Source organism: Odocoileus virginianus, chromosome 14 (genome assembly GCF_023699985.2).
Source record: "Odocoileus virginianus isolate 20LAN1187 ecotype Illinois chromosome 14, Ovbor_1.2, whole genome shotgun sequence".
Lineage (NCBI taxonomy): Eukaryota > Metazoa > Chordata > Mammalia > Artiodactyla > Cervidae > Odocoileus > Odocoileus virginianus.
In genome coordinates this window covers 30,510,900-30,526,696 of record NC_069687.1, presented here as the reverse complement: position 1 = coordinate 30,526,696, position 15,797 = coordinate 30,510,900, and the positions used below count along the sequence as shown (strand labels likewise).

Below are 15,797 nucleotides of genomic sequence, written 5' to 3'. Positions count from 1 at the left end.
AGCAGTGATGTAGTGGTGGGAACAATAATAGCTTTCCTGCCCATGGCACAGGATTATTCTAAGGATAAGCTAAGACTGTGAGGTGAAAGTGCTTTAAGATCTATAGATCACCATGTAAATGTTTTGTCATTTTTGTCTTTGAGGTTGTTAATTTGAGGCAGGACTCCTAATCTACAGACTGAGTTCCCACTTCTGCTGTGCTGCCTGCACTATGTGATGGTGGCAGAGCCTCTCTGAGCATTGGTTTCCTCTCCCGTCCAGGGGAGCCTCCCAGCAGAGGCATAATATATGTTAGGTGGCATCAGTGGTTCCTGGCCCTGACTTTATATTAGAATCCTCTGGCGGGCTTTGTTAAAATGTCCACATGCTTGTGCATCCAGTTCTGAATCAATCAGAATTTCTTGGGATAAGACGTAGAAGTCGGTCCTTTTAATAAGCTCCCTTCGTTGTTCAGTTGCTAAGTCATGTCCGACTCTGTGACTTCATTGACTGCAGCACACCAGGCTTCCCTGTCCTTCACCACCTGCTGGAGTTTGCTCAAACTCACATCCATTGAGTCAATGATGCCATCCAACCATCTCATCCTCTGTTGTCCCCTTCTTCTGCCCTTGGTCTCTCCCAGCATCAGCGTCTTTTCCAATGAGTCAGCTCTTCACATCAGGTAGCCAAAGTATCAGAGCTTCAGCTTCAGCATCAGTCCCTCCAATGAATATTTAAGGTTGATTTCCTTTAGGATTGACTGATTTGACGACCTCGCAGTCCAAGGGACTCTCAAGAGTCTTCTCCAGCACCACAGTTAAAAAGCATCAATTCTTCGGGGCTCAGTCTTCTTTAAGGTCCAACTCTCACATCCATAAATGGCTTCATGGTTCTAATGTGAATCTAATGGCTCCCTACATGGTTGTAATATGAGTCCTGGATTGAAAACTACTGAAATCTGTGGAACAACTCTGTAAACTGCAAAACATAATGTACAATTTGTGGATTTTTTTTTTATTGTTGTTAGTTGAAGATCTTGTGAGGAACTAGTTCCTCTGAAAGTCAGGCCAAAGGGCATTTTCCACCATCTGTCTGAAGTCTGCTCTGACTGGGGAGAATTGAAACTCACCCGGTTCATGTTCTTGCCTTCAAGCCAAGGAGGCTAAACGAAAACAAGCCTCTCTCAGATCAAAGATCCTGCTGGGATGTTGGGGCCAGTGAGTGGTGTTGGTTTAATTGGATTTGGAAGCCGTGCCTCCAGCCATGGGAAGCATTCAGTATTCTGTTTTATTAAAGTGACTCCTGTACAAATGCATATGCATCACCATGTGGCCACTTACCCGATTAGGTTAAGGGTCAGCAGGTCTTTCTATGTGAGTCCCCAGGTGTGGGGACCCTTAACTCAGCTCCAGTTTGCACCTCTTTCAGCACATGGGCATGGCCATGCCCCACACACCCCGTCTGCTTAGATGCCTCTTTACAGACAGTCTTCAAAATGTTCTGAGATTCACAAGAGAGGAGGGAGGGAGTGGCTGGAATCAGAGGTGGACATTTTTGACTAGTCTCTCTACTGTTTCTAGTAATGTCTACACCACCATGATATTCTGACTAAACTGCTGAGTTCAACTGGGATGGTCATTTTATATAGAAGTGATTCCCTTATGGAAGGTGCCAGATGTTCCCCACCAAAGGTATCTCAGGACAAGGGATGAGATGGCCACCTGTTTGAGAAGCAATAAAATGGAAACTTGATCATTGCAGAGATTAAAAAATAATAACAATAATGGGTGACATATGAGCAAGAGTCCAGCTTGGAAAGTTCACAGACCAATGTGTAACTGATTTCTGGACTATGGACTGATGAACCCTTCGTTGTTGTGAGCACATGTTTGCATGCAACCCAGGGAGAGCTGGAACCTTCATATCCTCACACCCTTGGGCCAGGGTTCTCCTAGCACTGCATCCCCAGCACTCAGTGTCTGCATTCAAGAGCAGCTGCCATGTGGTTCTGGAAACCTCTTCAGGTTCCCCTGTCAAAGAGAGGATACTAAACTCTCTCCAAGTCCAAAGTTTGTTAATACTACCACAGGACCAGTTCATCTGTATGCAGAATTTCCTTCTCTATCTTAGATTCTTGTTCTACTTTTCCAACTTTAAGACTTCAGTGATTCACTTATTCTACAGACATTGACTGTTGATGTGTTCACATTTTACTTTCTTCAGTTCCAAAATTACTGCTGACAGTGACTGCACCCATGAAATTAAAAGTGCTTGCTCCTTGCAAGGGAAGCCATGAGGAACTTAGATGACATATTAAAAAGCAAAGATATCACTTTGCTGGTGAATGTCCATATAGCCAAAGCTATGGTTTTTCCAGTAGTCATGTATGGATGTGAGAGTAGGACCATAAAGAAGGCTTAGTGCCAATAAATTGATGCTTTCAAGTTGTAGGGCTGAAGAAGACTCTTGAGAGTCCCTTGGACAACAAGGAGATCAAACCTGTCAATCCTAAAGAAAATCAACCCTGTATATTCATTAGAAGGACTGTTTTTGAAGCTGAAGCTCCAATATTTTGGCTGCCTGATGCAAAGAGATGACTCATTGGAAAAGACCCTGATGCTGGGAAAGATTGAAGGCAGGAGAAGGGGGCAACAGAGGATGAGATAGTTAGATAGCATCACTGACTCAATGGATGTGAATTTGAACAAACTCTGGGAGATAGTGAAGGACAGGGAAGCCTGGTGTGCTGCCGTCAACCCATGGGGTTGCAAAGAGTCAGGTACAACTTAGCAACAACAGCAGCAACAACAGAGCTTGTATAATGGCCCTAATCTTGAGCCTGGTATGCAATAGCTAATCCCTCCTGCTGCTTGCTCCCCCCACCCTGAGCAGATTATCTCCTCTGTTTTCCAAACTAAATGTTAGCATTCCGTATTAGAAACAAAAGCCAGATTCCTAGAAATCAAAAAGTACTGTGGGGTTCTCACCATGTTCTGTTAGCCTCAGGCCATCAAACAGGTAGAGCTGCAGGCAGGTAAGGAGACCCAGAGTGTAGATGACCTGACTCAGCAGACCCCAAAGGAAGCAGCAAACACAGTTCCTAACATTTCAGACCATGAATGGATGTATTTAAAAATTTGTTGCAAGAAATGAGATGGTTTGCGTTTTTAGGACAAGACAGGAATTTGAAACTTAATTTGTATTTATAATCAAGATGTGTGGCAGGCAGTATCCTAACCATTAATGGTAGAGAACAGAAAGCTGGGAAGGAGCACAAAGCAGGTATAAGGTATGTGGGTCTCGTCTGCCATCAGAGTCTTGATAAGTCTTAGCAAAATTCAAAGTTTATCAAAAACTGGAAACCTCAAATGTCCATCAAGAGTAGAATGAGGAAATAAATTATGGTCTTTCTTTCAGTGTAATATGAAGATGAATGACGTGAACTAAAAATGAATTTTGTAAAACTCCATGTAACAACAAGGATGAATCATACAATAATGTGAAATGAAAGACGCCAGACACACACAGTCAAAATATGCATATTGTATGATTCTGTTTCCCTAAAGTCCAAAAGTAAGCAGAACTCATCTTCAGTGTTAGAAGTCAGAAAACTGGTTCCTGTTAGAAAGGGTTGGGTAGAGACTGGGAGGAGGCGGGGGAATTTCTAGGATGCTATTAGTGTTCTGTTTCTTGACCTGGTTGTAACATAGACATGTCCATCTTGTGATAATTCATTGAGCAGAATACTTATGATGGTAATGATAACCCTGCATGCAAGATAGCAAAAGAGACACAGATGTATAGAATAGTATTTTGGACTCTGTGGGAGAGGGCGAGGGTGGGATGATTTGGGAGAATGGCATTGAAACATGTATATTATTATATGTGAAACAAATCACCAGTCCAGGTTTGATACATGAGACAGGGTGCTCGGGGCTGGTGCACTGGGATGACCCAGAGGAATGGGATGGGGAGGGAGGTGGGAGGGAGGTTCAGGATGGGGAACACATGTACACCCATGGCGGATTCATGTCAATGTATGGCAAAACCACTACAATATTGTAAAGTAATTAGCCTCCAATTAAAATAAATATACTTATTTTTTTTTAAAAAAGAATACTTATGATTTGTGCATTTCACATTTGTGACTGTCCTTCAAGAAATTCAGATCTTGGATGGGGCCCTGCTTGTCCATGGTAATTAGGCTTGCAAGAGCTAGGTCGGTCCTCTGAACCCCTGCCCTCCATGCTAGGCCCATTTCTAGAGTCAGGGGAGCTCAGCCAAAACTCCGAGTAGAACATCAGAGTAACAGTGACAAATGAGGCAAGACAAGGTGAGAACTGTGTTTGCTTCAGGACCACCTGACATCAGGAGCAAGTCCCACAAAAGTATAGCACTGAGATTTCTGGCATTTGGGTTGGTTCAGGGGCTGGATAAGCTAGAATGTGAAGATCGAGTCTACCTAGAGTAGACAGTGAAAGCTCAGGTCTGTTATTTTTAACTCTCAGGAGACCCTCTTCCCCCAGCCTTCTCTCCTATGACATTCTCTCCCTGCTGTGGAGAGTGGAATCTGCCCAGGCTATAGGACTGTGGCTCTGATTTTGCGTCAGGGAGAGTGGGTCTTGTTTCTCAGAAGAACAAGTGGCCAGGGCAAAAATTGCCAGACTGGGGACTTCCCAGTTGGTCCAGTGGTTAAGAATCTGCCTTCTAGTGCAGAGGACAAAGGTTCCATCCCTGGTTAGGGAACTAAGATCCCTTGTGCTGCAGGGCAACTCAGCCCATGCACCCAAATAAATTAAACATTAAGGAAGAAAAAACTGCCAGACTGCTTTCTCAAGTTTTGCCGTATGTAGATGAGACTTGGCTTAATGGGAAAGGTGAAGAAGGGAAGCTTTCCAGGCTCAGCATTGATGCACAGAATGAGGAAGACCGGGGAGGGTGTGGTTCTACCACAGTGGGACATAGCACTGTGACAAGGGAGACTCGAGTAAAATAACGGGTGGAACATAAAGACAGTAGACTCTTTGAGGATTTGGAAGCAAGGAAGCCAAGGCAGTTTGTCATGGGCAAGGCATGAGGGTGCTGACTTGCTACAGACCTGCCTTTCAGTTTTCATTCTTGAATTTTTAAACCACAGTCACACTCAGAGAGCTATTGAGGAATGAAGCCAAGATCATTGTCCTCTGGTGGCGGTGTAAGGTTCACTTTTTCCTAGTTGGACCGCCAACATTTGGAGCCATTTATCACTGTAATCATCACTGCAAGCAGTCTGTGGACACTCTTTGGATGTTCCAGCCCAAGCTGGAATGAATAATCTTGATCAAGGTCCTGCTTGCAATGGGGAAGTGAACTCAAACAAAAAAGTTTTATTTAAGTTACTTACACTTTTTCATTGAAGTATAGTTGGTTTACAAATGTGTTAGTTTCTGGTGACACTAACCAGCAAAGTGATTCAGATTTTAGATCTGAATATAGTATCTGATCCAAACATTCAAATATTTTGGGGGAGGTTCTCTTCCATTACAGGTTATTATAAGATATTGAATATAGTTCCCTGTACTGTCTAGTAGGACCTTGTTGTTTATTTTATATATAGGAGTGTATATCTGTTTATCCCAAACTTCTAATTTATCCCTTGCCCACTCACTTTCCCCTTCGGTAATCGCAAGTTTGTTTTCTATGTCTGTGAGCCTATTTCTGTTCCATAAATATGTTCATTTGTATCATTTTTTAGATTCCACAGGTAAATGTGGGTTTACACATTTGTAAATTTGTAAATTCCAAATGTAAATATGATTATGCTATTTGTCTTTCTTTCTCTGACTTATTTCACTTAGTATGATAATCTCTAGGTCCATCCATGTTATTGCAAATGGCATTATTTCAGTCATTTTTATGGCTGAGTAATATTCCATTGTGTATATATACCAGATCTTCTTTATCTATTCATCTGTCCATGGACACTTAGATTGCTTGCACGTATTGTCAATTGAATATAGTGTTACAGTGACATTCAGGTATATGTATCTTAGATAAATGCCAAGGACTGAGATTGCTGAATCATATGGTAACTCTGTTTTTAGTAGGAGAGAAAATTTAACCCCAGCCTAGTGTTCACTAGTCATTAAAAAATGGTCCATGCACAATGGGAGATGTGCCTAGTGCAGGAAGAGACCACAGTGATCAGGTTAACTTTCAGCATAGCACCCTTAGAAGTGGGCAGTTGGGATTATCTTTCTCTCTGAAGGTTTACCTACCCCAGCAGTGCGTTTGCCCTGTTGGAGAGTAAGATTCAGGGTAAAATGGGAATCATTACTGAAACACAGTAATGGGACCACAATGAGAGTGTCCAGTTCCCAGACATGGGGGTTTCAAGGAAGCAGAAGGTGCACATGGCTACTCACCAGATTCCAGGATATTTTAGGAATAAAATGCTTCCTGAAAGCACTTTTATTGGAAAATGTTATTTAGGAGAGTTTCAAGTTTATTTTAGAACTTTTTCAGTCAGTGGGTAGCACACCCATCCCCAGGCCAAGCTGAGATCACCAGATGTGCAGGGAAAAGAACCTTCTCAGGTTTCAGTGGACCCAGTGAAGCTGGATTAGGGAGAACAACAGTGTTTAAGATCCTTGGGGGCAGGCATGGCCACTCTCCTGTCTCTCTGCTTCATCATTTCTCAACTTCTACCCTTTCTGCTGCTTTCTTTCTCCTGTTCCATTTTGCAGTTCCAATCCCCAACGTAAAACCCGGAACCTGTGTTGTCACTGAGAATTCTATTTCCCAGTATGTCTCAAGGGGCATGATAGCAGGTGGAAAGAACTTCAGGAAGTTGTTAGTTAGGTGGTGTCTGGCTGGCAGATGGAGATCCACCCTCTGACCAGGAGGAGTTGGTGAAGCCTAGTCTTTTCAAGGCTCATCAAACAGCATGCAGTATTTTCCAACATCCCTGGATGGGCAGCCTTGCTCCTTCATGTCCTTCCCCCAATTAAAAAAAAAAAATGTAAAATTTAAAGGGAAAATGTAAGTCATGGGCTTCCAAGAATTTATACTTACTTCATCAAATCTATTGTTTTCCTAGAGTTGTTTGGAGTCCAAAAAGTCTAATGAGTCTTTTCCAAATGTCTTTCAAAATCCTTTCTTCTTAGAAGGACATTTAGAGGCTTTGAAAATTGTTCAAAGGGTAAAAATAATAATATTAATAATAAATTTCTCAAAACTCTCAACCCCTGCAGGTTCAAAATTTGCTTAATTCTTCAAATGCAAGGGACTTTGAATTATTACTGGGATTTGTCATTTCTTGTTTATGGGGCTTTTCCAAAGGGGTAAGAATCATCATGTGGAAGTCCACTAGAGTTCACTGCATGGCTCACAGCATTGCCCATGACCCAGGGCACTTCCAGAGTGTTCCAAAGCAGAACCTTCAGGAGAGCCTTCCCCCTCTTTCCTGGTGGCATCCAAGGGGCCAGGTGGGAGTTAAACTGAAAGCATCAACTTTTCAGCCTGCCTTATTTTTGGCTAGTAGATCAAAGCCCTCCCAGAACAATTCTATTTTAGGGCATACAATCTGTGTCATATAAAACAGGTGATCTATTATTGGGTGGCTTACCAGGTGCCTCAGACAGTAAAGAATCCTCCTGCAGTGCAGGAGACCAGGTTCCAGCCCTGGGTCAGGAAGATCCCCTGGAGAAGGGAATGGCTACCCACTCCAGCATTCTTGCCTGGGAAATCTCATGAACAGAGGAGCCTGGCAAGCTACAGTCCAAAGAGTCAGATATGACTGAGCAACTAACACAGTGGGGTGCAAAGAGAACAATTTTTCCTTAGGGTGTGTGCAAAGGAACCGTTTGCGTTCGGCTGACCTTGAACGTTGTCTTCGGATGACCTCTGGTGGTGGAATTTTTCCCACCGTGTGCACAGCGATGCTTCTGAGCCAAGCTATCCTTGTTACATTTTCCTACATTCCTTTCCTCCTGTTTTGTTATTCACATTCAGCAAGGAGCAAGAATCAGTTGCAAACACTCAGAATAAAGGGGCGCATGTGCCTCACCAGACTTTTGCCGTTTCAAACAGTTGCCTATGCCTTCTCTTTCAGTGAGCCTCTGATATATTTCCTGTGGAAAGAGGAAGGAGCCAACATGAAGGAAAATGCGGCATCTAGAGTGGTTTACATTTTGCTACTTTTTCTCAACGCCAGCCTTCTGAATGGTAAGTAAGAGACTGTCCTGTTCTCTTTCACTTCCTGGGGTATTTGTACAGAGGAGGGGAGAATCCATCACAGTCCTTTTGCAGCACAGTTACAGGAAATGAAAATGTCCATGCCATTTGCTTCTCTTCAATTATTTACAATATTCTGGGGATTAAAATGAAGGCAAAAATTAATGCAAAAGACTGGATGCAGTTAATGCCACATCCAGTCACCATGCTCTGACTTCCATCCTCATTCTGGGAGTGCAGAGAAACAACTCTGCCAGGGACATATCAGAATTTCAGTCCAGGTTCTGTCCCTTACTGGCTGTGCAATCTTAAGCCAGTTAACCAAGTTCTCTGAATTTAGACACTTTCAATGTGAAGATAATGATGTTTCCTCCACCTCAGATGAACAGTTGTGTGAGAAAAATCTTTGAAAACCTGTTAAGAGATCTAAGGGAATTGCTGTTACCTGGTGGAAAACAGGAACACCCAACTCTGTTATGCGGGAAATGAAATTCACAACTAGACTAGCACATGTGAGCCTGTGTGTGTACATTTCAGTGTATCCACCCCAGTCTATTTGTAAGTGTGTATACTTGTGTATATCTCTGTATCTATTAGCTTCTCTGTCCATACCTGATTGAAAATGCTTCTCTGTGTGTACCTATATGCATACCCATTTGTGGGTGCGTATTTCTGCATATGTACCTATGTGTGGACCAGTACCTACTTCTGTAGGTATGCAGCTGTGTGTATAGTTCCTCTGTGATCTGTGGGTGTGTTTCTGATATGAGCTCTTCTGTTTGAGCGTGTGTGTTGGGGGTAGGGGGTACCTCTGTGGTTGTCCCTGTGGTGTTTGTACGCATTTTACAGGGAAAGTGAGACCGTCCATTCATTGTAACCATCTCTTCTAAAGTGGGTGAAAGAAACATTTGACTAATCACAGTTTTCACAGCTTTACCCTCCTCTCTTGAGTTTTCTCAAGGTACTGTTAATAACCAGTGAAATGTGAGAGAGAGAAGCTTTCAGGAAGAGAAAAAGGAACGTGGAGATTGGTACAATCCATATGGAGACTTTAAGAATTCAAATAAGACCCAAATAATCAACAGTTGCCTTAATTGGCTTCTAAATATGCTCATTATTGAGCTGTAAACTTTGTGTGTTTTTAAAATATAAGCTTTTCCTTCCACCTCACACACTCCTCCCTAGCCACAAGAAAAAACAAACAAAAAATCACTTCACCCTGTGAAATTGTCCTCAAGAAATATTCCCTAGAGGTCGAGCAACGTTCCAAAATGGGCAGAGCTGAGCCCAGACTGGCTGGCGTGGACGGTTTTCAGGGGAATCTAGGAGCTGGCCGGGCTCCAGATGACTCAGCCCGGGGACCTCGGCCCAGCCTTGTCTCCCATCATCCCGTTCCATCAGTTCTTCTCTCTGGCTGGCTTTGCCTAATGCCCTCCTTCCCACCCGCGTCCTCCTCTGAACTCGTTCTCCCTGATGCTGCTTTGCTAGCAGTTCTAGCTCAGGAGCCAGCCTGAGGGATGAAGGACAAGGGTGGCAGAAAACACACAAGCCCCCGAGGTTCGAGGATCGCCTCCTGGAAGCGCCCCTCTCTGCTCCCGATTTCCTGAATGAAACGCCACCTGGGGTTACGTGGCTGGGGATAGAGGGACTCTTTCCCTCCATGGACCTGTCAGATAAGGAACAGAAGAGGGTGCCAGCTCACCAAAAGCTTCGGGGGCTAGGCAACTCGAAAACTCCATCTACATTGGGTTTTCCACATCACCTCTTTCAGCCCCGCTAGCTTCCAGCTGGAATGAGCTAATGATGGTAGCTCCTAACTGGGAGAACAGCTACCCACTCAGCCACCTCTAGGAGTTCCCATGCCTCCTACCCCCAAAAAGAGCCAAGAATTACAAAAGAGCCTTTTGCCATTTCACCACATAAAGGCCCAGGGAGAGAGGGGAAAATACATAGAAAAAGGGGACTGAAAACCCAGCTTCAGAAGTGGAGATGGGGAGGATGGGAGCCACACTGTGAGACTGAATCATAGGTCAAAGCTGAACGGAATCAAGGAAGAGTGAAGCAGGAAAGGAAGGGATGAAGAAGATGGGGGGAGAAGCAGCCAGAGGGGGAGCCTGGGTGACACAGTGAAAGAGGAAAAGAGCAGAGAATTGGGTTCACTATGTGGGAGTGGCAGAAGGATGGGGGTCATTGAGCCGAGGGGAGAGGTCTAGAGAGCATCGGATCAGCAAATGATCACAGGATGCTTGTGTCTGAAGGCGAATTCTTTTTAAATGATCACTCTGGTACTGTGGGCACATATCCACTCCATAGACACCGTGGGATTCTGGAAGGGCCAGATCCGGCTCAATCCATGTGTACCCCTTGCACCCTTGCTGCTCACCATTCGTGAACTGCTACAGTTCAATCCTAGGTTGCTGGTGTCTCCATCTCACAGTACACGCACACATTCACACACACACACACACACACACACACACACACCCCACCACAAAGCTCTCTCTCTCTGAATCCTGCCACCTTCAGGGCAGCCCGCAGAAGAAAGTTGCAGGATTCTGGCTTCTGAGTCCCACCTCCCACCCCTAGACCTATTCTCCCTGAGACCTCATCACTGGCCTGGCCCCATCTACCTGCTTCTATCACCAACAGAATGGTCACAGAGTTGAATGGACCTTGATATTGACCTTGGTGCTTTCTGACATTTTCTAGGACAGTCACCTCCTGGAAAACCCAAGATCATTAAATGTCGTTCTCCTGGAAAGGAAACGTTCACCTGCTGGTGGGAGCCGGGGGCAGATGGAGGACTTCCTACCAATTACACGCTGACTTACCACAAGGAAGGGTAAACGTTTTCTTCTCTCCTAGCAAGCCCCACATGGGTGTCCTCACCCTCCAGGCCATAGGACCACTGACCCTGGGTTAATTGCCGTACTTCCCTGAATGGACACTGATAACCTCCCACAACTGGGGGCAGGGACTCTAATGGCCACATCCACATCCTCCTTCTAACGTCCCAGCCGAGCTCCCTCGTGTCCAGAAACTCCACCACCAGTGAGGTGACACCAGTCCATCCGTGGTAGCGTTACCTGTCGTGAGCTCGAGTTGTACCCCAAAGTCACGTGTGTTTCCTTAGATGCTTAGCTATCAACCTTGTGCCATTTGTCGTTGTTTTTTTATAAACATTGCTTTTGCAACCTAAGAGTATTATTATGTAATCCTTGACTACTGTGGTACATTAGCCGTTTGAACTTGTTTCACGTGCAAGAAAATAACCAGCCCTACAAGGAAAGGAAGATGAGGTTTTTCCTTAGGAAATCCATGGACCCATGATCTCCTGGAGCGGGTATTGGGAGCGAAAAAATTGCAAACTCAACAGGGTCATCTCTGGGCATGGAGTTCATCACAGTTACAGTGAGCCCCTCCTGGAAATTCAGGGATGGCTGTATATCCTTCCCAGTGAAGAAACCATTTACTGGAGGGAGAGCTGGCCTGCCTCCCAGTGACTGCGCTTAGTGGTACACAAAGTTGATATCCCCTGTAAGACCCAAAGGGTTGTCAGGCACACAGCCCTCAGGAGCTCGAAGTGGCATCCCGGTGAAACAAGCCTGCTCACCTGTGTGACGAGCCTTGCGTGGAGCCCCCGGGTCTAAATGTGAGCAGCCTGAGGAGCCTCTGGGACCTAAAGTACCTCCTTTCAGAATCACTCTCCTCTGTGGCTGCCTGAGTGTAATTGGAAATATACTGCAGTTTGTATCCCCTTTCAGATTTTTTAGTGACATGTAATTCAGCACATTTGTGCAGTAGCTGCAGCCTTGGGCATGCCCGCCTCTGCCCCACCCTGGTTTGTATGATGCAAGAGAAAGTCCTGAGACGACTCAACGGTAGGTTCCTGAGGGTGGCTGTGCCTTGGCCATGGAAAGCTCAAGCGTTTATTGGCAGGGGGTGTATAGCATGAAGTCCACACCAACCTGTAGACAGGAAGGGTTGGTGAGAAACGGGGTCACTGGGGCTCTGACGTGACTCCTCCACCCCTTCTCCAGCACTTCTTTCCTGAGTCACCCCTTGCAGACATGGACAGGCTCGAGAAGCTTGAGAAACCCTTCTCCAGCTCTGTTTTTTGCTTGTCCCTCCAAATTCAGTGATATTGACGTTCTCTATACCACTTTAAAAAAACTAGGCTCTTTATACCACCTTCTTGGTGGTGGTGGTTTAGTTGCTAAGTCATGTCCAACTCTTGCGACTCCATAGGCTATAACCCACCAGGCTCCTCTGTCCATGGGATTCTCCAGGCAAGAATACTGGAGTGGGTTGCCATTTCCTTCTCCAGGGGATCTTCCCAACCCAGGGATCGAACCCATGTCTCCTACATTGCAGGCAGATTCTTTACCACTGAGCCAGCGAGGAAGCTCCATACCACTTTCTTACTGACTCCTAATATACTTGTTGCAGAGAGACACTCATCCATGAATGTCCAGACTACAAAACTGGGGGCCCCAACACCTGCTACTTTAGCAAGAAGCACACCTCCATATGGAAGATATACATCATCACAGTAAACGCCATCAACCAGATGGGAGTCAGTTCCTCGGATCCACTTTATGTGGATGTGACTTACATAGGTAAGGGGAAGCATGACGGGTGAGGAATGTGTTGTTCTGATGTGAATCTACTGAGAGTTAAACTCAGTTTGAGTCTCCTTGTCTTAGGAATGGATCCCCAAACGGAAAGATGAAAAAATTCACAATATCATCACCAACTGAGTGTTTTAAACCCCTTTGTATTCCTGACAGACAGTAAAGATCCTTGTGCCTTCCCTTGACCCTTCTTCCCACTCCCTTGCACCCAGCAGTGATGTTCTATTTAGCTTCCCTTGTCAGTCCTTCTCTCCAGCCCTCCCCCTGCAACCAATGTCCCCTTCCCCCTTGGCAAGCTGGGGTTTCCTTTCTGAGATTTCTGTCCCTGAAACACACTGCTTCATGGAGTAGCAACTCTTAGAAGACATTCGTCTGCTTCTCCACCCACAGGAATTTCTCCAACTGCTTTGCCCCAAATTCAGTTCTCAATATGCACATGTTCCTCAGCAACTGGAGCTATTCTTCTCAAAATAAACTACTTGGGGAGTAAATAGTGCTACTTGAACAGAAGGCTGAAGTGCAAGTTCACAATCATGAGGTTTGGAGAACTCATGAGTAAAGTAAAACAAAAATCTGTCTAAGAGCTGTTTCTTGCTTTGCATGATCAACACTGAGCTTCAGGGCGATGAGGCATAACTGCAGTGGCCTCTGTGGTTTGGTTGTTGTTGTTGAGTCTCTCAATTGTGTCTGACTCTTTGTGACCCCGTGGACTGTATCACACCAGGTTTCCCTGTCCTTCACTACCTCCTGGAGTTTGCTCAGACTCATGTCCATTGAGTTGGTGATACCATCCAACCATCTCATCGTCTGTTGCCCACTTCTGCTCCTGCCCTCAGTCTTTCACAGCATCAGGATCTTTTCCGATGAGTTGGCTCTTCACATCAGGTAGCCAAAGCATTGGAGCTTCAGCTTCAGCATCAGTCCTTCCAATGAATATTCAGGGTTGACTTCCTTTAGGATTGACTGATTTGATCTCTTGGCATTCCAAGGGACTCTCAACAGTCTTATCTAGTACCAAAATTCAAAAGCATCAGTTCTTCAGCTTTTGGTTGAGTAGCGATGACGAAGGGAATCTTAGGACAAGAGATGGCTTGGCCAGGACTGGATTCATCCTTCCTATTAGGTTACCTAAGAAGTAGCTAATTAGGTTCAAGGTCACCGAAGTCTTCCTGACTTACCTAGCACCAACTGACAAAGAAAATCAGGCTAAGGCTCTCAAGTATTGGGCTATATATCATCCCATTGGCATGTTATCAGTGGTTGATTCTTAAAAACTAGAAAAGCTTCCAACATCAGCTAGTACACATTTCAATTCTATCTCTTCCCCCCACCCAGCAAATGATTACAATGAGTGTGGGGGTGGAAACAGAATTTAATCTTAGCTTAAGAAAATCAGAAAGTAACACCACTTACAAATAGGAATAAAATTAATTCCATTCATATAAATAGACTTAATACATGAAGCCTTTAAAATGCTAAATGCCAAATGTTTCCATTTTCGTAAGCTCTTTCTTTTTTTTGTTGGAGTGTAATTGCTTTACAGTGGTGTGCTAGTTTCTGCTGATTCACACAGTGAATCAGCAATAATTATACATGTATCTCCCCCATCCTGAGCCTCCCTCCCACCCCCACCCCACCTCTCTGCATCATCATTGAGCGCCGAGCCGAGCTCTCCCGCTAGCTGTTTTACACGTGGTAGTGTGTATATGTCAGTGCTACTCTCTCAGTTCATCCCAGCCTCTCCTTACCCCGCTGTGTTCACAAGTCTGTTCTCTATGTCTGCATCTCTATTCCTGCCCTGAAAAGAGGTTCACCAGCACCATTTTTCTAGATTCCATATATTTGCATTAATGTTCAGTATTTGCTTTTCTTTTCTCTACAGATTCTAGATTCACCCACATCACTACAAGTGACACAATTTCATTCTTTTTCATGGCTGAGTAATATTCCATTGTAAATATGTATAACATCTTTATCCATTCATCTGTTGATGAGCACTTATGTTGCTTCCATGTCCTGGTTGCCGTGAACCTTGGGGTACATGTACCTTTTTGAATTATGGTTTTCTCAGGGTATATGCCTGGTAGTGGATTTGCTCAGTCATACACTAGCTCTATTTTTAATTTTTTTTCACAGGCTCTTTTTTAAATTGCCTTGCCCTCAAATACTCTGTCCTCAAGTGTTAAAATATTTAATATTTGAGGTCAAAACAGTGAGCAAGAGAAGTTCTGTAATGTACTGAGGCAACTGCTATAAGGAAATTTGTATGCATGCTCAGTCATGTCTGACTCTTTGTGACTCTGTGAACTGCAGTATACCAGGTTTCCTTCACTATCTCCCTTCATTATCTCCCAGAGTTTGCTCAAACTCATATCCATTGAGTAGGTGATGCCATCCAGCCATCTCATTCTCTGTCGCCCCCTTCTCCTCCTGTCCTCATTCTTTCCCAACGTCAAAGTCTTCCAATTAGTCTCCTCTTCACATTATGTGGCTACAATATTGGAGACTCAGCTTAGCATCAGTCTTCCAATAAATTTGTTGTTGCTCAGTTGCTCAGTAGTGTCCAAATCTTTGCAACCCCATGAACTGTAGCCTGTCTGGCTGCTCTGTCCTTCACCATCTCCTGGAGCTTGATCAAACTCTTCTCCATTGAGTCCATGATGCCATCTAACCATCTCATCGTCTGTCATCCCCTTCTCCTCCCTCCTTCAATCTTTCCCAGCCTCAGGGTCTTTTCCAGTGAGTCAGTTCTTCTCATCACATAGTCAAAGAATTAGAGCTTCAGTGTCAACATCATCCTCCCAATGAGTATCCAAGATTGATTTCCTTTAGAATTAAAGGTTTGATTTCCTTGCAGTCCAAGGGATTCTCAAGAATCTTCTCCAACACCACAGTTCAAAGCATCAATTCTTACCACTCAGCCTTTCTATGGTCCAACACTCACATCCACACATGACTACTAGAAAAACT

General features: G+C 44.5%; 1 protein-coding gene across 6 annotated transcripts in view; it reads left to right on the top strand.

The window, feature by feature from the left end:
• PRLR (prolactin receptor) overlaps positions 1 to 15,797 on the top strand; it is a 145,860-nt gene that overhangs the window by 105,684 nt on the left and 24,379 nt on the right. For all 6 annotated transcript variants that reach the window (XM_070476569.1, XM_070476565.1, XM_070476568.1 and 3 more), the window contains 3 exons: positions 8,072 to 8,184; positions 10,903 to 11,035; positions 12,643 to 12,812. In XM_070476569.1, coding sequence (XP_070332670.1) covers positions 8,115 to 8,184; positions 10,903 to 11,035; positions 12,643 to 12,812 — 373 coding nt within the window. In that variant the 5' untranslated portion in view covers positions 8,072 to 8,114. The remainder of the gene's footprint in view (positions 1 to 8,071; positions 8,185 to 10,902; positions 11,036 to 12,642; positions 12,813 to 15,797) is intronic.